General features: G+C 62.9%; 2 protein-coding genes across 2 annotated transcripts; both read left to right on the forward strand.

The window, feature by feature from the left end:
* Positions 1-579: 579 nt before the first annotated feature.
* LOC310885523 (uncharacterized protein) lies at positions 580-15,379 on the forward strand. The gene is made up of 8 exons (XM_083808988.1): positions 580-4,560; positions 9,703-9,988; positions 10,180-10,309; positions 10,543-10,816; positions 11,685-13,259; positions 13,463-13,748; positions 14,395-14,524; positions 14,666-15,379. The coding sequence occupies exons 1-8, from the start codon at positions 2,994-2,996 to the stop codon at positions 14,963-14,965; spliced, it is 4,548 nt and encodes a 1,515-aa protein (XP_083665114.1). The 5' UTR covers positions 580-2,993; the 3' UTR covers positions 14,966-15,379.
* A 3,134-nt stretch (positions 15,380-18,513) lies between these two features.
* Positions 18,514-21,899, forward strand: G6PC1 (glucose-6-phosphatase catalytic subunit 1). The gene is made up of 5 exons (XM_083809284.1): positions 18,514-18,821; positions 19,599-19,708; positions 20,265-20,373; positions 20,525-20,640; positions 20,908-21,899. Exons 1-5 carry the CDS (start codon positions 18,592-18,594, stop codon positions 21,417-21,419), a joined length of 1,077 nt encoding a protein of 358 aa, XP_083665410.1. The 5' UTR covers positions 18,514-18,591; the 3' UTR covers positions 21,420-21,899.
* Positions 21,900-23,794: the final 1,895 nt, after the last annotated feature.

Below are 23,794 nucleotides of genomic sequence, written 5' to 3' on the forward strand. Positions count from 1 at the left end.
AGTAAGGGCCAAGCAATTTCCACCAGAACGCTTTGCACGAGCTGAGCGAACGAGATGAGAGGGGGAGCGTGCCGGGGGCTGAGGGCTGGCTCGGCGGGAGCGTGCCGGGGGCTGAGGGCTGGCTCGGCGTCAGCTTCGCGCTCACGTCAGGAGAACCGGCAAAGGATTTTCTCTACTGTACTCCTTACCCAGCTGCATGGCAGCCGCTGACTCAGAGTTTCCCTGAGCCAAAGGCTGCCTGTCTCCGCTTTTGGTTCCCGTAAATTTCGGGGACTGTTTTTTGCCACCTCCACCTTTCTGCGTGAGCGAAGCGCGGCGAGCTCGCCGCCGCCGCCGTGGTTTGTTGGGGAGGCGCGGGCAGCTCACCAAATTGAAGCTGTGCTAATGGCAGCACCTAAATAAACAGCAAAGTAAGCAGCCAAAATAAACAGCAGGAGGATGGAAACGCTGCGTGTTAGGTGCAGGACAGCGTGATGGGGCAGTCAGACTGGTGAGCTGAGTCGAGGTATGTGCACCAAACAGGTCGTAAACAAGTTGCGCTGCCGGTGGTGAGACGTGTAATTTATAAAATTCTAGGTTTGCTGTAAGTCGCCTCAGGTTTCTCCTGGAGAAGGTGCACGAGCAGCTCCCGTGTGGCCCTTAAAGATCCCCCGCTGGCTTTTCATCCCGTAGTGTCGATGCAGGTTTCGTGGCTCTGCGGGCTCAGTGAACTGCTCGGCTTCCTGAGCTTGCTGCTGCGACGGATTCGGGGCTCTTGTGTTTATTCTGCAACAGAGCCTCCAGAAAGCGCGGGCTGATTCCTGTAATAGACTTTAAAAAAAGCCTTCAGCTTGAAAATAGCGTTAAATAACGTGCTATTAGACGTGAGACCCATGGCAGAGGCAGCACAGGGAGCTTCGTTCGTGCCAGCTGTACCCTGCGGCCCTGGGCTGCGTGCTGCGGACTCGTTCGTCACGGGGACGTCATTGCAGGTTGGGGCTTCTGTGCTTTTGTTGCCTTCCAAACACCCGGCGTGCACAGAAATAAGCGTTCCCACACTTTATTTTCAGCCATCTGACAGGCAAGCTGCAGGGCTGAGTTGTGATTTGCGGGGTAGCGTAAGGCCTGTGGAGCTTATCCAGTTCTCTTAAACTACGGCTGTGCTGCTCGGAAAATGACAGGCTGTAATTGCAGCGTATGCCTCGACTTTTAGGGCCTTGGGATGCAAACCCAAGAGGCAAAGTCAAAAGTAAATTAGCTGTTCTTTTGTACTTCAAGGAAACGTGGACGTGGTGCGTGCAGCCTCCGGGGTTTGTGCAGCAGTCCCAGCTCGGTGGTACCCCTGAAATGGGGCACCGTGCTCTAGGCTTGCACCAGAAGGGAATTCTTCTTTCAGCCCTAACTCCAAGTAACCCTCAAAGCCTTGTTGACCTCGTAGGTTGGAAGGCTGACTTGGAAATCGACGCTTGTGTGCTCAATCCGGGGCTGCTCAGGCATCTCCTGCCATCAGAGGCCGGCGGAAAGTCGGTGAGAGCAGAGCAAAGCTGAAACCTGTCGCGTTCTGCGTAGCCGAGGGCTTTTTATCACCTGTCCTGTCTCTTCCCATTGCTCGTGTCCGTGTTGCAGAGCGATCTCTTCTCTGGCCCCGTGAAAGGACTGCCGTGGCTCCGGGGGCTCTGCTGGTGCACCAGCGGCCGAGCAGAGGCGTAGTCGCGCTGACGCAGAGCGGCCGTGCTTCTCCCCTGCCTGCACAGCTGCAGCTGAGGCTAAAGAAGGCTGAGAGCTGCCCGTGGTGGTGAGGACGATGGAGCGTGTCCCAAAGCCACGGGGCTTTCCGCCTGCCAGCGTGGTATCTGGTAAGCGAGGCCGAGGAGAGGCTGAGCCCAGGGCAAAGCCCCGCGGCGGAGGAAGGACGCGAGGCAGAGCTGCGGGCTGGCGGAGGGCCCGTCTCCCACCAGGAAACTCTGACAGGGGAGGAAGGGAAGGCTAGGGTGAGGCGAGGTGAGGCTGGCAGCTGGAGTGGAAACGTTGGGTCGAATCTCCAGCCTTGGTTCTCTTGGATTCGTCGTGCTTCTCGGCACCAGCTCGGGGGCAGGCGGGGGTTGTGGTGCGTCTCGTCTGCCCCCAGCAGCCGCGGTCCTGCTCGGTCCTTCCCGGCCGAGGGTTTTTGGTGATGCTCCGAGAGCAGCAGCGGCTGAGGGCGGCTCTCGCGACCTTTGGGAGGCTCTCCTGGAGGAACAAGGTTGGCCTTGTCCTCGAGGGAGCTTCTCTGAAGCTGCGCCTCGGTTTGTGTTCGAATTTGAGGCAGAGGCGAAAGCTGCTTGATCTCGTTTCAGTGGAATTCGGGGGGATTAATTAGTTAAGGGCTGCTCAGAGGTGCAAACTAAGGGCTAGTTGTTCGCAGCGCCTTGGGACCTGAATCTCGTCCTGAACTACATCTCTCCGTGCCTGCCAAAGTTTTCCTACTACTACACAGATGGATGTGTTCTCAGCAGAGGCTTCCACGTGGAAGATTCGAAAAAGTAAAACAAAAAGCACCTCCAAGCTTGAAATGGTGCTGCCAGGGGGAACGTTTACAAGGAAGCAGCCCGGTAAACAAGGAAATTCGGTGAGTTGCAAAGAAGTGAAATTTGCAGCGTGGCAACAATTCCCAGCCTGTGAGAGGCTCGCAGTGGTCCCAGCCACCTCGGGCTGCCTGCAGGATCCTCGCTTTTACAAGCAGCTTCAGGAGGCTGGGCTGGACTGAAAAAGTAACAGAATGATGTGAAGCTCGTCTGAGTCACTGACCCTGCATCTCCACTGGTTCTTTCAGGGCACTGCTCTTGGAGGAACTCAGGGCAGGCTGCAGCTGAGTGAGGTCTGCCCTTTCTGGTCACAACGAATTTCAGATCTCCTCCCCTCGCCTCTCCCAGCCTTTTGTGCTCTCCGTGCTAATCCATCCAGTGCAGCGTTAAACTGACAGAGGCAGCAGTTAGAAACCCTGCTCGGGAAGAGCCTGAGGACCAGCAGCAGGCATGCACATGAAAACCGCGCTCGTCCTCCTCGTGCTGGCATTTGCCACGATCTTCGCCCTGGTCTGCGTGCTGCTGACCAGGGGACGGGCCCCCGGCACCTGCCAGCACCAGCCCCCGGAGCCCGAGGTCCCGGAGGACGGCCGCAGCCTGGTCTTTGCCGATCTGACGCCCGAGGAGCTGGCGCAGGTGGTGCGGTACCTGCAGGGCAGCCTCGGGGTGCCGCTGGTGGACGCCTCGCGTGCCAAACCCTCCGACAACTGCATCGCCTCCGTGGACGTGCAGCTCCCTGCCAAGGCGGAGGTGCTGCGGTTCCTGGATGGAGGGGGGGCTCGCCCGCCCCGGGAGGCGCTGGCCGTGCTGTACTTCGGGGACCAGGCGGACCCCAACGTCACCGAGTACGTGGTGGGGCCTCTGCCGGTGCCGACGTATCACCGGGACGTCACGGTGCAGAAGTACGGGGGGAAGGTGCCGTACCACCGCAGACCGACGCTGGCTGTTGAGTACCAACAGATCGCAGGGTTTTTCAAGAGCCGGGTGTTCCCCGCGGCTCCGTCTTTCATGCGTCAGGTGATGGAGTACGACGGGACCAGCCTGGCAGCGGTGACAGCTGCTCCCCGTGGCTTCCAGTCTGGAGATCGGGCCACCTGGTACGTCTTGTTCCAGAACGTGAGCGGGTTCTTCCTGCACCCCGTGGGGCTGGAGGTGCTGGTGGACCACGGCAGCCTGGACATCGGCCAGTGGGCGGTCAGCAGGGTCTTCTACAACGGGCAGTACTACAGGGACATGGCTCAGCTGGAGAGCGCCTACGTGCAGGGCCGCATCAGCGTGGAGAAGGTGAGGAAAGCGCCGCCGGACGGGGACTTCTCGTCCATGAGACCCCGAGCGCCTTGGGCTGCGATGTTCCCCTTGCAGTACGAGCCCCAGGGTCCCCGCTACAGCCTGAGGAAGAACCACGTCGCCTTCCAGGCGTGGAGCTTCGCCTTCGGGATGAGCGTGAAGACGGGCCTGCGGCTGTTTGACATCCGATACAAGGGGGAGAGGGTCGTCTACGAGCTGAGCGTGCAGGAGGCGCTGTCGGTGTACGGCTCCAACTGCCCCGGGGGGATGTCGACGCGGTACATGGACGGGAGCTTCGGCATCGGGCGCTACAGCTCCCCGCTGGTGCGCGGGGTCGACTGCCCCTATTTAGCGAGTTACGTGGACGTGCACTATCTCGCTCATTCCCAGGACATCAGAACGATTAAGAATGCCCTCTGCGTCTTCGAGCAGAACCTGGGCTCCCCTCTGCGGCGCCACTTCTCCAACCTGCAGTCGCTCTACTACGGCGGGCTGGTCAACTCCGCGCTGGTCCTGCGCTCCATCACAACCGTGGGCAACTACGATTATGTCTGGGACTTCATCTTCTACCAGAACGGGGCCATCGAGGCCAAAGTCCAGGCCACGGGGTACACGAGCTCATCCTTTTTCCATGGGGATGGTCTGCGGTACGGCAATAGGGTCGGGGAGCACACGCTGGGGACGATTCACACCCATTCCGTCAACTATAAGGTGGACTTGGATGTGGGAGGTAGGTCTGGGTCTTCCTCTAACTCCTGCCGTTACAGTGGTAAACCCCAGAGCTTTTGGGGGGATTGCCTCCTGGTCCGTGGAGTCCCTCCTAACTGACATCTGATCTCTGCTTTTTCGCTCTCTCAACCTCTTACTTCACTGCAAAGTTATTTTTCTATGTGTTAAATAGTCTGTCCAGGTCATGGAGTTGGAGGCAGAGGGAGTTGTCTGGGAGCTCTGTGTTCAGCTCGGGGAAAGCATGGAAAGGCAGCGGCTGCCAAACGTTTGAGTTTCCTTGAGGCCTCACGTCTGGCACGGGGTGTGTTGCCATAAGCGTGGCCAGACAGACGGGGCAGACGCGGCGCTGTCTGCAGGAGTGGAGGTGTGAGCCGCTCCTGCAACGCCTGGCGCTGCTTTGGGACTTTCCTTACAACAACTCGGAAAAGTCCTGCCCGTGCCTCCTCTGCCCGGCGCGCGGCAGGGTGGCAGCACCGCGGGGCTGACCTCTGGCAGCTCGGTCCCTGCCTCCCTTTTGAGGAAACCCTCCTCAGTTGGATCCTGAGCCTCCAGCTGCGAAGCTGTTGCAGAGAGACGGAGAAATCCCCGCTCCTCCATGCGGGCAGGGCTTTTGGCAGCGGGTCCCTGCAGGAGCAGCTCTCTGCTGCAGCCGAGGGCGAAACGGCCACGCTGGGATGCGCGGGCTGGATGCACGGGGTTTATTTCCCCTCCGGGACTGATCCAGAACCCGCAGCTCAGGACAGTGCAGGGGCAGCACTGGGTGCAGCAGGCACCGACTGGCGGTGTTGGGTGTCTGTCGCCGAAACCTGCTCCTGTAAAAGGTGGAGGAGAAAACCTGCAAGGCCACCGGCGGGTCGGGGGCTGCGTCTGTGCCCGCTGGAGAAGAAATGCGGCTCCTCTCAGCCCTGCTGGGCACGGGGCTGGTGGCCGGGAGCTGCAGGTGACACCGGGTTAGGAGTGGCACGCGTCCTCTGCGTGCAACGGGGTCGTGCCCCCCTGTCCCCGGGATTTGTGTGGCCTTGAGAAATGCTGTGGCTGTCATCCGTGGCCGAAAGCAGGGCTGACACCGGTGCCCTTCCTGTAAACAGGGCTCACAAACGTGCTAAAACAGAGTTCCTGCATGGTGGCAAGGTCCGAAGCTGTGGCTGCTGTGTCCCTGCTTTTCCCCGCTTTGTTTACAGACCCAGAGCCCTGGCTGGAAAGCTCTGGAGAATTGTGTCAGCCCCAGCCTTGGTCCACTTGGCGAGGGAAAGGGAGAGCTTGTCCCGAGCACCGGGGTTAGAAGCAACGTGTGGTGCTCGAGAGGAGTCCTCGCAACCCCAAACCCTGTAAAGCAAATCTGGAGCGGGGCACAGCAGAGCCTCTCCGGCACAGGTTCCTCGCATTGCAGGGGAAACGGGCAAGTGTGCCCTGGCTGGAAGTGAGACAAACCAGAAGCTCCTAAATTAATGCTGTGGCGGAAAATTGGTGCAGAGCTGTAGTGGTTTCAGCCCCTGCCCTGTGCCTCCAGCTCTGTCCCTACCAGCCAGCCATGACGAGGACTGTGGTGGCCGGGTGAGCTGTCCTCGGCTGTCCCTAACGTGGGGCTGCCCTCGCAGGAGCTTTCGGCACCCCCCTGGCTGCAGGGGGTCTGGCAGAGGAGGGGGCTGCGTCCCCCAGGTGTGCACACAGAAAGGCACAGCCTTCTTCTTCAGGCCCTTTTGTGTCCCTGCTGGCTCCTGCCCCAGGGTCCTGGTGGGGGCTGTGGGCTGGGTTGGGGGGAGAGGGGCTGGAGGGGGCTGGATCAGTCCCGTGAGCGTCCCGTCCTCATGAGCCCCTCCGCCCGCAGCTGGTACTGCTTGCGGTTACTGCTGGGGTTTGGCAAATGCCGCCTGATCTCACCAGGGAGCTTCCTCCCATCTCAGCCCTTCTGCCAGCGCCAGAACTGGAGGAGCCAGGTCCCTTCCCTTAGGGCGAGGAAGGACTCAGAGGCGACAGGGAGAGGAGCTGTGGCGGTGCTGGGGAGCCGGGGGCTCTTGGGCTCTCCTGGAGCACCAGGCAGGACCAGCTCACGCGGTGCCCGTGTTGCAGAAGGAGCCGACCCGGCTGAGCCAGCCCCGTGGCATCGCCGTGCTCGCCATCCCGTACCCACAGCCCTCGCAGTCCCCACCGAGCTCCTTGGTCCAGCACGGGACGAGGCAGGCAGGAAGGGCGCTGGATCTGGGCAGCTCGTGCTTCAGGCTGGGTGCTGGCCCCATCGGGCGCGTGCCGGATCCACGGAGCATCCGTGAGATGGGACAGGGCGTCCCGGGAGATGCCCTGGGATGAGCAAACGCCCCGGTGCTGCCCTGCAGCAGGGAAACCGCCGGGTAACCCGGGGCGGGAGTTGGGCGCCAGCTGCCCAGCTCGGTGCGCCCGGGGTGGGGAGGGAACAGGCAGAACTGGCTGGGAGCTGGGAGCTGCGCGCGGAGTCGCCGGTGAGCTCCAGGTTTCCTCCCCACATCGGAAGCGACGCCTTCACGCCCACAGCCGGCGACTGAATTAAGAGCTTGGGCTGCAGGTGAGGAACGCAGTCTGGACGCCGCAGCCGAGCCCCGTGCGCTGTGTCGACGCTCGGAGAGATGAACCCCAGGCTCCCCTACGTCCTCCTGTTTGGGGCGGCGGTGGTCATCTTCATTCTCTCCTGCATGCTGCTGAGCAGAGGGAGGCGATCGCCCGGCTGTGAGTCCCAGCCCCGCAGCGCGGAGAAGACGGGGTCCAGGAGCCAGAGCCTGGTCTTTGCCGATCTGACGCCCGAGGAGCTGGCGCAGGTGGTGCGGTACCTGCAGGGCAGCCTCGGGGTGCCGCTGGTGGACGCCTCGCGTGCCAAACCCTCCGACAACTGCATCGCCTCCGTGGACGTGCAGCTCCCTGCCAAGGCGGAGGTGCTGCAATTCCTGGATGGAGGGGGGGCTCGCCCGCCCCGGGAGGCGCTGGCTGTGCTCCATTTTGGCAACCAGGCAAACCCCAACGTCACCGAGTACGTGGTGGGGCCTCTGCCGGTGCCAACGTATCACCGGGATGTCACGGTGCAGAAGTACCGGAGGAGGGTTCCGTACCACCGCAGACCGATGCTGGGCAGTGAGTACGAGCAGGTGGGAGCCTTCCTGAAGGTGGTGGCGTTCGCTGCAGCCCCCACCTTCCTGCAAGAAGTGTTTGACTATGACGGCACCAACGTGGCGTTTCAAAGCACGGCTCCTCACGGGTTCAGGTCCGGGGACCGCAAGTCGTGGTTCGTCGTCTTCCAGAACGTGAGCGGGTTCTTCCTGCACCCCGTGGGGCTGGAGGTGCTGGTGGACCACGGCAGCCTGGACATCGGCCAGTGGGCGGTCAGCAGGGTCTTCTACAACGGGCAGTACTACAGGGACATGGCTCAGCTGGAGAGCGCCTACGTGCAGGGCCGCATCAGCGTGGAGAAGGTGAGGAAAGCGCCGCCGGACGGGGACTTCTCGTCCATGAGACCCCGAGCGCCTTGGGCTGCGATGTTCCCCTTGCAGTACGAGCCCCAGGGTCCCCGCTACAGCCTGAGGAAGAACCACGTCGCCTTCCAGGCGTGGAGCTTCGCCTTCGGGATGAGCGTGAAGACGGGCCTGCGGCTGTTTGACATCCGATACAAGGGGGAGAGGGTCGTCTACGAGCTGAGCGTGCAGGAGGCGCTGTCGGTGTACGGCTCCAACTGCCCTGGGGGGATGTCGACGCGGTACATGGACGGGAGCTTCGGCATCGGGCGCTACAGCTCCCCGCTGGTGCGCGGGGTCGACTGCCCCTATTTAGCGAGTTACGTGGACGTGCACTATCTCGCTCATTCCCAGGACATCAGAACGATTAAGAATGCCCTCTGCGTCTTCGAGCAGAACCTGGGCTCCCCGCTGCGGCGCCACTTCTCCAACCTGCAGTCGCTCTACTACGGCGGGCTGGTCAACTCCGCGCTGGTCCTGCGCTCCATCACATCTCTGGGCAACCACGACTACGTGTGGGACTTCATCTTCTACCAGAACGGGGCCATCGAGGCCAAAGTCCAGGCCACGGGGTACCCGAGTTCGTCCTTTCTCCATGGGGATGGTCTGCGGTACGGCAATAGGGTCTGGGAGCACACGCTGGGGACGATACGAACCCATTCCATCAACTATAAAGTGGACTTGGATGTGGGAGGTAGGTCTGGGTCTTGTCTCTGCTTTGTGCCCTCCACGAATGCTTATCGGCTCTCCAAACTCTGTGTTTTATGGGCCTTACATAGGTTTTTCTTTCCATGCACGGGGCAGGGCGATGTGCTCCCATAGAGCTGCGGGGGTCGGGGCCTTCCCCCTTTAGGATGAGTTTTTTCTTTTTAAACAGAAATACTCAAAAAGTGGGGTGTGGATTGCGAAACCCTAAACACAGAAAAAGGGCATGTGAATTCTCAGACTGTGGCTGCTTGTTGCTGGAAGGGGAGGCGTGGAGTTCAAAGTCTCGTTCACATCAGAAAGAGGATGAAAACGAGCACCGTGGTGGCTGTGCATGGGTCCTCTTTGGCAGGTTCTGGCACTGACCTCAACTGCAGGTCCCAAGGCTCTGGTCCAAGTTTTTTGGGGGGTTGGAGGCTCGGCTGGAGGCCAGCAGAGGTTTGCTGCTGGGGTCCGTGCACAGGGCCCCTCTGCCAGCACCGTGCTGGCCCTCGAGCTCTCTCAGCCAGCTCTCTGCCATCCCGTCCCCGTTTATCTGCCTCTCCCATTGCTCCGAGCCCCTGGCTGACGCATCCCCTTTGTGGACAGACCAGAGCTGCTCCACTTTTGTGATGTGCAAATGTGCTCGGAGCCTGTGCTCCTCCTGGCGCGTCCTCGCAGGATGCGTGCTGATGAGCAGAAACAGCGCCTGGGCCATCAGGCGCATGGGCTAATTAGGCTGGGCTCTCACAGGGAAGCAAACTGGTTCTTCTGCCCATGGAGGTTTCCTTCTTCTGGTCCCCAGGGACGGCACTGCATGCCACAGAGTGGTGTTGCCTGGGTTAGGCAGACGTAGACGATAGGTAAAGGCACGCAGCGTGCCACTGGGGAGCGGTGCTTGGAGCCTGGGGTGCAGGAGGGGAGGATGGGGGGAGCGGGCTCTGGCTGCAGGGAAGTTCCTCACCCACTTCGTGTCCTCGTAGGGGTGAAGAACTCCCTGGTGGCTCACGACATGGCGTTCGAGATGGCGCGGGCTCCCTGGAACCCCGAGCAGCAGATCGAGCGGCCGCGGCTCACCAAGAGAGTCCTGGACACGGAGGACCAGGCGGCTTTCCGGCTCCAGTCCAAGATACCCAGATACATCTACTTCGCGGCCAACAGCAAAAACAAGTGGGGCCACCAGCGGGGTTACAGGATCCAGATCGTCAGCTTTGCAGGGGACCACGTCCCCGAAGCCAGCTCCATGGAGAGGGCCATCAGCTGGGCAAGGTCAGGATGCTGCGATGGTGGCACCAGGTTCTCCAAGATGCCTCCAGCATCTGGCTGGGGAGGCATCACGGGGATGCTCCCCGTGGAGAGGGATGGGGCAGAGGCTCCCCAGGGTTGGGGTTGCTGCAGAGGACCAGCCTGGTGCTCTGCAGGCTCTGGGGAGCTGGTCTCATCCGCGTCCTTGTCCTCAGGTACAAGCTGGCCGTCACCAGGAGGAAGGAAGAGGAGCCCACCAGCACCAGCATCTACAACCAGAACGACCCCTGGACGCCCACCGTAGCCTTCGCCGACTTCATCGACAACGAAACCATCACCAACGAGGTGAGCGGGGCCTGGGGCTGTGGTGCCCACCGTGGGGCTGAGCAGGAGCTGGAGCTGCTGGTGCTGGCCGTGCGTTGTCCGTGCATTGCCCGTGGGCTCAGCTGGGACAGCAGCAGCTCCGGGGAGGGGGTGTGAGCGCCTGTGGGCTGTGGGTGCCCACCAAGGCTCCCTCTGTGGTCCAGGCACAGCTTTCAGTCCAAAATAACCAGGGTGATGTAACTCCTCCTGCCTAGGACCTGGTGGCCTGGATAACTGCTGGCTTCCTCCACATCCCACACTCGGAGGACATTCCCAACACTGCCACGGTGGGGAACTCGGTCGGCTTTCTCCTGCGCCCCTACAACTACTACGACCTGGACCCCTCCATATACTCGCACGACGGCATCTTTTTCACCAGTGAGCAGGACTTCACGGCGTGCGAGGTCAACCCTATCGCGTGCCTGCCCAAAACAGCCTCCTGCTTGCCCAACTTCCCCCCGTTCACCTACGACGGATTCAAAAATACAAGCAGGCTTTAATGTTCCGGGAGCCACGAGGCTGACCAACCTGTTAGGGATTTTCAGTTTTTTTGAGTGAAGTGGATTTTTTTTCCAGTTGTAACTTCACTTTTTATAGTTGCTTTTAATTTAGTGCTCGGCGCGAGGGGAGCGTAATTGTCCTGGCGCGCTGCCAGGCGGCAGCCTGATTTATCTCCATTAATTGCTGAATCCGGGTCTGTTTTGGGGATGGGGCGGGGGGGGGGAAGCGAGAAAATCCTGTTCCTCTGCTGTAGCAGTGAACCCCATGTAGTGTCTATCTCAGGTTTTAAAAACAAAATGAAAAGATGTGGTGCTATCCATCCTGCCTGTCTCGTTCTTACAGCTTTCAGCAGTGGCTGCTGGGGGGGGGACGGATGCTGAGGCTCTGTGGGGCTGGACAGGGGGGGTCCAGGGCTGGGCTCTGCAGCGTGGGGGCACTGGGCTCGGTGCAGGGCAGCAGTGGCCCCGCGGGCTCTGCTGGGGTGTGGAGGGAAGGAGGTGCTGGGAGGAGCGCTGGCTTCTCCCCGCTGTCCAGATCTGTGCTCCCCGAGGGCTGCAGCGTAGCCTGCGGGACGGGACGGGAAGGACGGGTGCAGAAGAATGAGGTTTATTTGAATTTGTGACCCGCCGGGGGAAGCAGAGCCAAGTTGCCTTTTATGGTTCCCAGCAAATCCCAGGCACGTCCGAGAACATCACCCTACGCCCTCCCTGCGAGCTCGTCTGGGCTGTTCCTGGAGCGGAAAAACGGGGAGAAAAAAAACAACCAACCAACCAACCCCACAACCCCACCAGCCCCTGCTGCTGCTGCAGGTCCCGGAGAGTTTCGCGGCTGGAAAGCCCGCCCTGCCCCACTGCAGCAGCCATGAACGTGAAAACGGCGCTCATCCTGCTCCTCCTGGCTCTGGCCACGATCTTCGCCCTGGTCTGCGTGCTGCTGACCAGGGGACGGGCCCCCGGCACCTGCCAGCACCAGCCCCCGGAGCCCGAGGTCCCGGAGGACGGCCGCAGCCTGGTCTTTGCCGATCTGACGCCCGAGGAGCTGGCGCAGGTGGTGCGGTACCTGCAGGGCAGCCTCGGGGTGCCGCTGGTGGACGCCTCGCGTGCCAAACCCTCCGACAACTGCATCGCCTCCGTGGACGTGCAGCTCCCTGCCAAGGCGGAGGTGCTGCGGTTCCTGGATGGAGGGGGGGCTCGCCCGCCCCGGGAGGCGCTGGCCGTGCTGTACTTCGGGGACCAGGCGGACCCCAACGTCACCGAGTACGTGGTGGGGCCTCTGCCGGTGCCGACGTATCACCGGGACGTCACGGTGCAGAAGTACGGGGGGAAGGTGCCGTACCACCGCAGACCTGTTACCGGCGTGGAGTACGTGGCCATCAGCGCCCTCATCCAGTACGAGCTGAGGAAGGCACCGCGCTTCCTCGCCGTGTGCTGCGCCTCCGATGGCACCGACCTGGCCGTGCTCACCACGGCCCCCCGCGGCTTCAAGTCCGGGGACCGCTCCTCCTGGTTCGTCCTCTTCCACGCCGTGGTCGGCACCGGCTACTACGTGCTGCCGATTGGGCTGGAGGTGCTGGTGGAGCACGGGGAGCTCGACATCTCCCTCTGGTACCTGAGCCAGGTCTTCTACAACGGGCGCTACTTCTCCAGCATGGCGGAGCTGGAGGGCACCTTCGTGGCCGGCTTGCTGGAGGTGATCCAGGTGGAGAAGCCGCAGGATGCCACGGTGATGGGCTCCATGAGACCCCGGCGCCCTCCTGGCGCCCCGGGGCCGCTGCAGTACGAGCCCCAGGGTCCCCGTTACAGCATCAGAGACAACCACGTCACCTTCCAGGGCTGGAGCATCGCCTTTGGCATGAACCCCAACACCGGCCCGCGCCTCTTCGACATCCGTTACCGCAGGGAGAGGATTATCTACGAGCTGAGCCTGCAGGAAGCCCTAGCTCTGTACGGCTCCAACTGCCCCGGAGGCATGTCCACCCGCTACCTCGACGGCAGCTTCGGCATCGGCAGGTTCGCCTACGAGCTGGTCCGGGGCGTCGACTGCCCCTACACGGCCACCTACGTGGACCGGCACTACCTGGCCGAGTCGGACGTCCCCAGAACAAACCAGAACTCGCTGTGCATCTTCGAGCACGACGCCGCCCTCCCTCTGCGGCGCCACTTCTCCGACATGCAGTCCTTGTACTACGGCGGGCTGCGCAAAAGCGTCCTGGTCATCCGCGCCGTCTCCACCCTGATCAACTACGACTACGTCTGGGACTTCATGTTCCACAGCAACGGGGCCGTGGAGGTCCGGGTCCACGCCACCGGCTACATCAGTTCCTCCTTCTTCCACGGCGAAGGCACCAACTACGGCAACAAGGTTGGGCCCCACACGCTGGGGACGATGCACCTCCACCACATCCACTACAAGGTGGACCTGGACATCAACGGTAAGGCTCGACTCGCGTGGTCAAGAGGGTTTTGCCTGTGCTTGGCATGTCTGGGGGCTCCAAAGGTTGAGTTATGGGACACGAAGTGTGTCTTTAGGGGCAAAAGTACTGCCTGTATTCCTGGGATGCAGAGCAGGGCAGCTCCCCGGCTGCGTTTCCTGGTGGGGCCGGAGCTCAAAGGGATTTTCCCTTTTGCTTCGCAGGCCAGCTGAACTCACTGGAGGCCCAGGACATGGGCTACGAGAAGCTGAAGGCCCCCTGGAGCCTGCAGAACAGCCTCGAGCGGCCGTTCCTCCGCCGGGACAGGCTGGAGCGGGAGAATGAGGCGGCGTTCCCCCTCGATGCCCCCCTGCCCCGTTACCTCTCCTTCACCGGCCCCAAGCCCAACCGGTGGGGACACGCGCGCAGCTACCGGCTGCAGGTGGTCAGCTCCCCCGGGAAGCATCTGCCCGACAGCAGCCCCATGGAGAGGGCCATCAGCTGGGGCAGGTAGGTGTGGGGCTGGGGCAGCAAACGGGGGTACCCAGGCTGCAAACGGCCAGGGGAGGGTGGTTCACGGGCAGCCCTTTTGTCCTGTGACAAGGGAACCCTCTGGTGCCAGCCCCTGCGGGTGCTGAGCCTCTTCCCGGTCACCGCATCCCCATCGTGGTCCCCTCCTCCCTGTGGTCTGCCGAGCGCGGCTGCAAGGAAGGGTTAAACAGCAAAGTTGCCTGTTTCTTGGCTCCGAAAAAAGTCCCTAGAAAAGTTGCTCAACAGCATCCATTCATAGCAGTTCCCATGCAGGAATCTGACCCCAGATGAGTTCAGTTTCCAGCGATCACACGTGTTTTCCCCTGCGGGGGCAGCGGGGCTCCCAGAGCAGTGCTGCTACCCCCAGGTCTTGACATCTCCACGTGAGGACAGGATGCTTTTTGGGAAAACGCTTCGTTTAACCGCAGCGTTGGCTCGCGACCGGGGTGAAAAGGAAGGAGGAGGTTGTTTGAGTTAGACCTGGCAGAGGCTGAAGGCGAAGCACCGAGCTGTGCCTCCCAGGGGCAGCAAAGCCCCCGAGGCGCTGGGGCTGCAGCCAGCCCCGGGGTCCCATCCCTGTGTGGCGATGCCTGGGGGCACGGATGAGCCCCCCCTTCTCCCACAGGTACAAGCTGGCCGTCACCAGGAGGAAGGAAGAGGAGCCCACCAGCACCAGCGTCTACAACCAGAACGACCCCTGGACGCCCACCGTCGCCTTCGCCGACTTCATCGACAACGAAACCATCACCAACGAGGTGAGGGGAGCTGGGCACCGTGGGTGCTGCTCCTGGCCAGGCTGAGGCTTTGCCTGCCTGAGGCCAAACCGGGTGGGAATGGGGCTGGGGGCCGGGCTCTGAGGGTCCCGTGCAGCCTGACGGGGTGCTCTGCGTGCCCAGGACCTGGTCGCCTGGATTTCTGTGGGGTTCCTGCACGTCCCCCACGCCGAGGACATCCCCAACACGGTGACCGTGGGGAACAGCGTCGGCTTTTTCCTGAGGCCCTACAACTACTTTGACGAGGACCCCTCGGTGGATTCGCCTGACAGCACCTACTTCAGCAGCGAGCGGGAGGCGGAGGCGTGCGGCACCAACCCCCTCGCCTGCCTGCCCGCGGCCGCCTGCGCCCCACATCTGCCCCCCTTCCGCTACGGGGGCTTCCTCAACATCAGCCTGCCCCCACCGCCCGGCGGGCTCTGATGGGGACGGGGACACCCGCGGGGCATGGATGTCCCCCGTCCGGCCATGGGGCTGCGTCCTCGGAGGGGTTTCGGTGACAGAGGGTGCTCGGCCGGCTCACCGGGACCTGCCCTGCTCTCCTCCTCCTCCTCCTCAGGGACATGGGTGCGGGGCTCCGTCCCACCAAGGTAGGTGGGTGCCCCCTGGGTGATGGAGCCGCTCGGGACCAGGCTGCAGCTGCCCTCTGGGTGCTGTGGTCCTCGTTCGGGCACTGCCTTGGGACAGCAGCCCCCAAGGGATGCGTCCGCTGCAGCTCTGGGTGATGCTGGGTGCTCGGCTGCTGCGGCGGTGCTGAGCGATGGGGCCAGGAACTGGGGATGGGGGAGGCAGGAACTGGGGATGGGGGCCAGGAACTGGGGACAGGGACAGCAAGGAATTGGGGATTGGGGGGGGCCAGGAACTGGGGACGGGGGGGGGGGGGCAGGAACTAGGGATGGGGACAGTGCGCTGGGCTGCACTGGGTGCCCGCAGGGTGAGTGCGCTGCAGGAATCGGAGACGGCTCCAATAAAGAGGCACGCGAGTGCTTTTTCTGACCCAACTCTTGCGTAGCTGCCTCAGTGCCGCTGGTGGCTGGATCGTGGACGTTGCGGTGCCGAGCCGCTCTGCCAGCGCCCACCGGAGAGGGTGAAGGGCTGGGGTCAGGCACGGAGCCCAGCGCCGCCGTGTGAACGTGCACCGGCCGTGCTCTTGGACCCCGTGCACTGGCAGCAGCCTCCGCCGCAAAATATGGGACAAACAAGGGAGTTAATGTGTAACAGCTGTACCGAGGCTGATTAATCGGTCCTGGCCTTGGCTGCTGCCCCGCGCCGTGTGCTCACCCCCCCCGGCGTGGGGACCCTTGCTCCGGTGCCACCGGCGCGTGCACAGCCCCAGCTGCAGGACCCGGGAGCCCGTCCCCGCTGCACCGGGATGGGTTTGGTGAGGACCGTTTGGCTCCGACCCCACTGCCCAGCCCCAGCACGTGGCTGCGGTTGCCAAACGCCGGCTGCTGCATCCCCAGGGGGGGCTCCGCGGGCACCTGCCCTCGCCGTGGGAGCTGCTCGAGGTTGTGCCACGATGGCCTCGAGGAGATTTGATGGCAGCGTGTGTCCGGCAGGGAGCCTGGATAGCACCGGGGCTGAGCTGCTGCGGCACGGGGAAAGGATTTGGGGTGGGAGGGGGTGGCTCTGCATGGCCAGGTGACACCTGGGGACATCCGTCCTGGGGGTGCTGGTGCATTTACACTTGGGGACATCAGTCCTGGGGGTGCCGGGACGGCTGCGGCCGTGCTCCCTGTGTCTGCGGGCGCTGCCTGGACTCTGCCCGCGTGCTGACGCAGGCGACGCCGGCCCCGCTGCCGGTGCTGTGGCGGGCTGGGAAACTTCTGGATGAAACCTTGGCACCGAGGGGCAGCCGGGTGTGATGGGGCGTGCGCTGCGCGTGCACTGCCCGTGTCCGGTGCCTTGGGAGCCACTGGGACACCGAGTCCTGCAGCCAGCTGCTGTCACCGCAGGGCACAAAGGTCCCGGGCTGCCAGCTCATCCCCGGCTTGTTGTGGCTGCAGGGGAGCCGCCGATCCCAGTTCCCGTCCTGGCTCCTGGCCTCTCCCAGCTGCGATCCCAGTTTTTGCTGTCGTGGCGCTTTCCAAGGGGGCTGGCGCATGCTTGTCCCCATCCCCCAGCACCTTTTGCCCTCGTTTTCTGTAGTGAAGCTTTTCAGGGAAAATTTATTACCGACTGTTTCAAAACATGTTTGACGCGGGAGCCAAGCTTGCTGAATTCCTTCGCGCTGGCCAAAAGCTGCTCTCGGCTGAGGACCCTGAAATGAGCTGTTGGGGAATTTGTTTTGCAAGAGCAATCCCATTTCCATGCAAGCTTCTGCTCCATTTGGGAAAGGGAGGCTTTGGTCTCCCCGAGGGCATCGGGATCCTGGGCTGGGAGGATGGTGGCGAGCAGCTCCCCTCTGGTTTGGGGTTTTATTTTCACTGGCTGTGGCTGGGAATCCCCCGCTCAGCAGGAGGGGGGTGACCCCGTGAGCATCGGGGCTCTCTGTGGCCAGCACAGGGAGGCTGCTGCGGGGCTGGACCCTGCCAGCCTGCACCAAAGTGGCCGAGCACGGGGCTGGAGCTGGTCCATGCCCTCATTCCCCTTCCCTGGGAGCACGAGGAAAGCCCCAGCTCCTTGGAGCCGAGGCAAAGCTCCTCGCAGAGCACCCGCGGTGCTCCCTCACGGCTGCAGCTCTGCCGTGGCATCAGCTCAGCATGAGCATCATTCACAGCTCAGCATCTCACGGCACATCTCCGAACCACTTCGCTGCCGTAAGGGGACAGATGTTTGCCAACGTTTTACCCTTCCTTGGCTTTAGCCAGCACTGTCTGGGCTGTGCTCCCAGGGAGGAGGATGTCGTGTTGGTCACCGTGGGGCGGGCAGGGAGGAGGAGGAGGAGGAGGAGGAGGAGGAGGAGGATGCCCCCCAGGTGCCTCCACTCGCTGCCTGGATGTGACCTCTGCCTGCTGGGGGCCGCAGTGGGGAGCGGTTCAAGGCTCCTGACCCGAACTTTCCCGAGGAGAGAGATAAGTGGTGCGTTTTCACTGGCTGCTAATCATTAACGCCCCGTTGTCTGCTCCTGCCCCCCATGGGCACCCGCACCACACCACCGGGCCGTGTTTTTCTGCGGCAGCGGCCGGGCAGCCAGCACTGGGACACGGGGTTTGTCCCCCTGGGATGTGGGGTTTCTCCTGCCAGGCTGACCCCAGTGTCCTGGGCCCCTGCAGCCAGCTCCGTGTTACTCGTTCGCTGCTAACTCCCAGGGGGGACGAGGGAGATAAAACTGCCAGCACCGTGAGCCTGGGGTGGAGAGGCCCCGGGCAGGGACCCGGCACGACAAGTGATGTCCTCACCTCCATGACCGTGGATGGGGTCTGGCAGGGCAGGAGGGGTTAACCCAGGGGTGTGCTGGGCAGGATTGCTCCCCGTGCCTCATTTGCACAGGTCCTGAAACCCCGCAGGGCTCAGGACAGCATCGCCAGCAGCCAGCACCTCTCCAAGCTTTGCCCTCAGCCTCCAAGGAGCTCCCAAAACAGCTCGGAAAGGTTCCCAACGAGCAGAGACCTGGTTAAGTCGGCCTGGCAGATGCCGTGGCAGCAGGGTGCTTGTGCACCAGGCAGGGGTTTTTGGCTCCGGGGATGGGAGCAGCATTTTTCCATCCCTCTGCAGGTGCTTGAGCTTCTGCCCTGCTAAAAGAGTAAATGCTGGGTTCTACTAGGAGCAGTTAAAGTGATTTATTGGGAGCCAGGAGGAGCGGGGGGCTGCAGAATCCCACCCCGAGCAGCAGAGGCACCTGGCAGTGCAGAAGGAAGGGGTGGTAAAGGGTTAAGGCACCCGCCGGGCACGCTCCCCGCTGCCTGTTTTTACGTAAGTCCTTCCAAACATGTTTGTAACAACCCCCCGGTGATGCACCTTTGGCAAAAGTGGTTTTGGGTCCAAAGATCGGCGCCGGGACAAGCGACCTGCCGGCAGCAAACACGAGCCCGCAGGGTATAAAACCGCGGCGCGGCGCGGGGCAGCCCGGACCCGCCGGGAGGCAGCTGAGGAGGAGGAGGAGGAGGATGGAGGCCGGCATGAACGTCCTGCACGATGCGGGCATCCAGGCCACGCGCTGGCTGCAGGAGCACTTCCAGGGCTCCCAGGACTGGTTCCTCTTCATCTCCTTCGCCGCCGACCTCAGGAACACTTTTTTCGTCCTTTTTCCTCTCTGGTTCCATTTCTGCGAGCCGGTGGGCATCCGGCTCATCTGGGTGGCCGTGATCGGGGACTGGCTCAACCTCGTCTTCAAGTGGTGAGTAGCCCTGCGCCGCGGCTCCCCCGGGGCGTGCCAGCACAGCTGGGTTCACGTTAACGCGGGGCAGATGCGCACCCAGCCCTGACGTGAGGTCCTGCGGCTCGGCTGCAAGCCTGGCAGTGATGGTTGGCGTTCTCCATCCCCGAGCTTTGCAGCAAAGGCTCTTCCCCCTTCCCCAAAGGCAGGCAGGAATCAGCCGGCTGCAGACAGACACACAGACCCCCCCCCCGCCACCAGCTAGAGCCCGGCACGGCTCGGTGTCAGCCACGGGACGTGGTGCCGGTGGCACAAGGGGACCAGCGCGGTGCCACCTCTGCTGTGCCATCCGGCGCCTGGCGTTGTGCTGGGGCTTGGGGGCTGCTGTGTCCCACGGCTGGGCCCTGCAGGGTGCTCGGGAGCTGTGCCGGGTGCTCTGGTTGGGGCTTGGATGCCCCGGGATGCCCACGCTGGCTGCGTGTGACGGGGCCGGGTGGCTTCCCCCTCTGCTGGCACCATGGGGTGCCTGCTCTCAGCCTGGAAAAGGCACGGGGGGAGCAGACGTCCTCTCCTCAGCACGTTTGCCTGCTCCTGGGAAGTTCTTGCTCCAGGAATAACGGGGACAAGGCCGGGCAGTGCCTGCTGTGAACACCCAGCTGGGTGCTGTGCCCGATGGATGCCCTGGACCCCCTGCGGGTCCTTTGCCCCTTTCAGCTCCCCGCCAGAGCGGGGACCGGAGCCGTGCTGCCTGTTCCAGGACCCGGGCCCACCCCAAACCCCTTTCTCCTTTCTTTTCAGGATCCTGTTTGGGGAGAGACCCTACTGGTGGGTGCACGAGACGGACTACTACAGCAATGCCTCCACCCCAGCCATCCAGCAGTTCCCGCTCACCTGCGAGACCGGCCCCGGTAAGGTCCCCCACCCCAGGGGGGGAGCACGGGGACTCTCTGTCCATGGGACCCAGGGGTCCTGATCACACGGGGTGGGTGTTGGCATGGCTGGGACCGTTATCTCAGCCGTTATCACCGAGCTGCGGGGCCACCGCCTTGCCCTCGTGGGGCAGAGGCAGGGCAGCCCCGGAGCGGAGCGGACCTTTACCCTCGGTGTGCGCAGACGTGGCGGCTCAGCACAAATCCTGCTGGGGCCGTGCTCAGCCGCGTGCCGGCAGCAGCTCCACGGGGAAGGGGCTCACTCGGCCCCATTGCAACCCTGTCGGTATTTTTTTGTCCGTGGTTGCAGCCAGCCTGGGGCTGCGAGTGGCCTCGGCACGAGCCATGGAGGGTGGTCGCTGCCCTCTGCCTTGTCCTGATTGCCGGACAGGCCACAGGGCCTGAGCTGTGCTCCTCGTGCTGCTCTGGCACCAGCCTGGGGATGGGCGCTCGGTGCCATGACCCCGCTGTGTGGGAGCCCCAGGGGACAGCCTGCTCCCAAGGGGGTCTGACCGGGGGCTTCCTTCTCACCCAGGGAGCCCCTCCGGCCACGCCATGGGCGCAGCAGGCGTGTACTACGTGATGGTGACCGCCCTGCTCTCCATCGTGTCGGGCAAGAGGCAGTCGAAGACGCTGAAGTACTGGTAAGCTGTGCGCCCAAACTGGGGGCCGGGCTGGGGCTGCCCCAAAGATGAAAGGGAGGCAGCGGATCCCATATTGGCACGTCTCGGGGGTCCCCGATGGCAGCAGGAGCCGACCCCCCCGGTGCTGACGCAGCCCCTCTGCCCCTTGCAGGGTTTTGTGGACGGCGCTTTGGACGGGCTTCTGGGCGGTCCAGGTCTGCGTCTGTCTGTCCCGAGTCTTCATCGCCGCCCACTTCCCCCACCAGGTCATCGCGGGGGTCTTCTCCGGTGAGTGCGCCCGCTGGGTCCCCTCCGCCCCACAGCAGCCCCCTCCCGGCCCCCCGCCACGTGCAGCAGAAGAGCTGAGGCTCCGTGCTCGCTGCCCTCCAGGACGAGCCTTTGCCCGTGTCTGGGGGGGCCGTGGGGAGAGGCGGCCAAAGGGCGAGGGGCTGGAGGCTCTCAGGGTGCAGCGGTGGCCGTCGGGGTGCCCTGACCACGCAGGAGCCCCCCCGGAGCCCCCCCAGCTCTGAGCAGCGGTGCCTCCTCTCCCCGCAGGCATGGTGGTGGCCGAGACCTTCCAGCACGTCCGCTCCATCTACCACGCCAGCCTCCGCAGGTACCTGGGCGTCACCACCTTCCTCTTCAGCTTCGCCCTGGGCTTCTACCTGCTGCTGCGGGCGCTCGGCGTGGACTTGCTCTGGACCCTGGAGAAGGCGCAGAGGTGGTGCGCCCACCCCGAGTGGGTCCACATCGACACCACCCCCTTCGCCAGCCTCCTCCGCAACCTGGGCATCCTCTTCGGGCTGGGGCTGGCCCTCAACTCCCACATGTACCTGGAGAGCTGCCGGGGGAAGCAGGGCCGGCAGCTGCCCTTCCGCCTGGGCTGCGCCGCCGCCTCGCTGCTCGTCCTGCACCTCTTTGACGCCTTCAGGCCGCCCTCGCACCTGCAGCTGCTCTTCTACGTCCTCTCCTTCTGCAAGAGCGCCGCCGTGCCCCTGGCCACCGTCGGCCTCATCCCCTACTGCGTCTCCCAGCTCCTGGCCACGCAGGACAAGAAGGGCGTCTAGCGGGGGGGCTGTGGCACGGGTGTCCCCCCAGGTAACGGCGCGGCCGCCCCGGCTCCGCGCTGGGGGCAAGGAGCGGACCGTGGGACCGTGGGGTTTGTGCTGGTTTCTCTCCCCATTACGGCTGCGACCCCGTTACGACTCCACCGCCGGTGCCGGCCGTGCCACAGGTGCTGGTGGCACGAGGGACAGGGGTGGCACCGCCGGGAGCAGGGTGCTGCGCGCCCATGGGTGCTCAGGGTCTGCTGGCGAGGCGGCTCTGTCATGGGAACGGGCGGGCTTTTGGGGGGGGGGGGAGCAGGATTTGGAGACAAACATGGGCTTGTGGGAGCCCGCAGGCCCGTAGCCCGTCAGCCCGTGGGCCCCAGTGTTTGGTATTTGCTGCTGCGTGAAGCAGCGTGGGGTTTAGGGGTGTGTGTCTGTGTGTGTGCACGTATACAGAGGGGAAACAAGGGTATTTTATTAAAGCTGGAGGTGTATTTAGCTGGTGAGTTCAGCTGTCTCGTGGGCATGGGGACGGTGACCGAGTGCCACCCGCAGGGACGGGGAGGGGGCTGGAGGGAGGACGTCCCTCCTGGGGTGCTGCTCCTGTCCCTGAGAGGCGCGGGTGGAAGCACCAGGAACGGCAGCGCCGGGCTCCCCACGTCCTCCTGCAGCCCGAAATACACCGGCTGGGGAAAGGACAGCCCGGGAGCCCCTCGGAAGAGCGCGGAGCTGTCCTGGGCCACATCCAGCAGCGACGGGGCTCTGGGCAGGGAGGCAAAGCCGCTTTCGAGCTGTTTGCTCGGGGCTCCTGGGTGCGCCACGCGCGTGGCACCTCGCTGCTGCCGGCAGCCAGCACAGCCTCAGGACCGGCCGGGCTGTTTGGGGTCTGGGCTGTTTGGGGTCTGGGCTGTCTGGGGTCTGGGCTGTTTGGGGTCGAGCTGCCCCGGTGCAGCCCCACTCGGCTCTCCTGCATCCCCGACCCCCTGCCCCATTGGTATGGCTCCAGCACGCGTACCCGCGGGGCTCGTGCGCATGATGGTGCAGGCTGGTGGCTCTCGGGGACACCACGGTGCACGCACAGGCTGCCTGCAGCCCCCGTGTCCCCGTGCGGCTCAGCCGGTGCCCGGTGCCGCGTGGTGGTGAAGCCCAAACCACAAATCACCCGAACCCCGCAATAAAACTCAGGGAGCGAGGGCTGCTGCTGCTGCTTGCCCTCCTCCTGCAGCAAAGCGTCCCAGCAGGAGCTGGTGGCCTGCACAGCCCTGACCCTTGGCCTGATCCTGCCGTGCACAAACAGCTCGGGAGCTGGCGGGGGGCTCTGCTCCGTGCGGCCAAGGGAGGAGATTGCAGGTGCTGAGGCTGCTGCCATCCCCTGCGCTCGTGGCAGATAAACGGTTTTAGGACGGAGGTTTCTCGTGTTTTATTTCTCTGGTTATTATCAATATCTGGACTAAAGCTGTAGTGCTAGATCTAGGAAGGAAGGAGGGAAAAAAAACATTTTTCCTAAAAACCTATTCCCAACTCAGGCTTTTTCAGCGTGGCTCCGCAGCGCCCCTTTTGTTTCTGCAGCTGAGATTGCGGCAGCCTCAGGAACCTCCCTGGCAGAAAAGGGAAAGCGGAGAGGCAGTGGGGAGGAGTTATTAATCCAGGAGGTTTTGCATCGGTATAGCCTAGGAAACGCCCGGTGTGATGGGGTTGGATGTGGTTTTCTGTCTGCCTGCAGAACAAAGCGCCAGGCGGCAGTTCCATCTGCATTTAGTTCTCGTGTAGAGCCAGCACGTACGCGTTACCATGGCTCTGCCAGGCCTCCCACAAGCAGATGAACGTCCCTTTTTTAATAACGTGCTTGGTGCTAGTGCAGAAGAGCTTCAGGACTGCAGCGACGAAGCTGGTGCTACCTGAAGGCTGCTCCCAGCATGTCACAGCTGGGTCAGCAGCCGGCTGCTGTTTGGGGAAACACCGAGTCCGGAGGTCAGCAGCAGCCCGGGGCCCCAGCAGGGGCTTTGGCACGACCCCCTTCAGCCCTCCAGCATCTGCAGAGACTTCTGAGTAGCCAGGAAAAAAAGCCAGGTTCTTGTTTTTAAAGAAAGGGCTCATGGAGACTTGCTCACAGGCTCAGCACTGCATCGTGTCTTCTCTCCCAGTTCTCTCTGAGCAGTACTCAGCCACAACTGGTGACCAGCTTAGTTTGGTCTTCTAAAAGGGATTCACTGATCTGAGCATCCCTCCAACTCCTGCCATGTTTCTCTCCTTCTCCCTACAAAGGCTCGGCATAAAAACTTGAATCATTTTTCTCCGTAGTTGCTTGAAAATACCATATTCAAACCCTCTGCTTCTTACCAGTATTCTGATTTTTTTTAAAAATGCATCCAGTTTATTGTGAATAAATAGAT

Source organism: Anser anser (assembly GCF_964211835.1).
Source record: "Anser anser genome assembly, chromosome: 23".
Classification (NCBI taxonomy): Eukaryota; Metazoa; Chordata; class Aves; order Anseriformes; family Anatidae; genus Anser; species Anser anser.

Bases quoted from the DNA above. Each gene is read 5' to 3' on its own strand.
- LOC310885523 (XM_083808988.1), top strand. From the start codon at position 2,994: ATGCACATGAAAACCGCGCTCGTCCTCCTCGTGCTGGCATTTGCCACG. The intron at 10,310-10,542 runs GTGAGCGGGGCC...CCTCCTGCCTAG, and splicing joins ACGAAACCATCACCAACGAG to GACCTGGTGGCCTGGATAAC. The intron at 14,525-14,665 runs GTGAGGGGAGCT...CTGCGTGCCCAG, and splicing joins ACGAAACCATCACCAACGAG to GACCTGGTCGCCTGGATTTC.
- G6PC1 (XM_083809284.1), top strand. From the start codon at position 18,592: ATGGAGGCCGGCATGAACGTCCTGCACGATGCGGGCATCCAGGCCACG. The intron at 18,822-19,598 runs GTGAGTAGCCCT...CTTTCTTTTCAG, and splicing joins CTCAACCTCGTCTTCAAGTG to GATCCTGTTTGGGGAGAGAC. The intron at 19,709-20,264 runs GTAAGGTCCCCC...CTTCTCACCCAG, and splicing joins CACCTGCGAGACCGGCCCCG to GGAGCCCCTCCGGCCACGCC.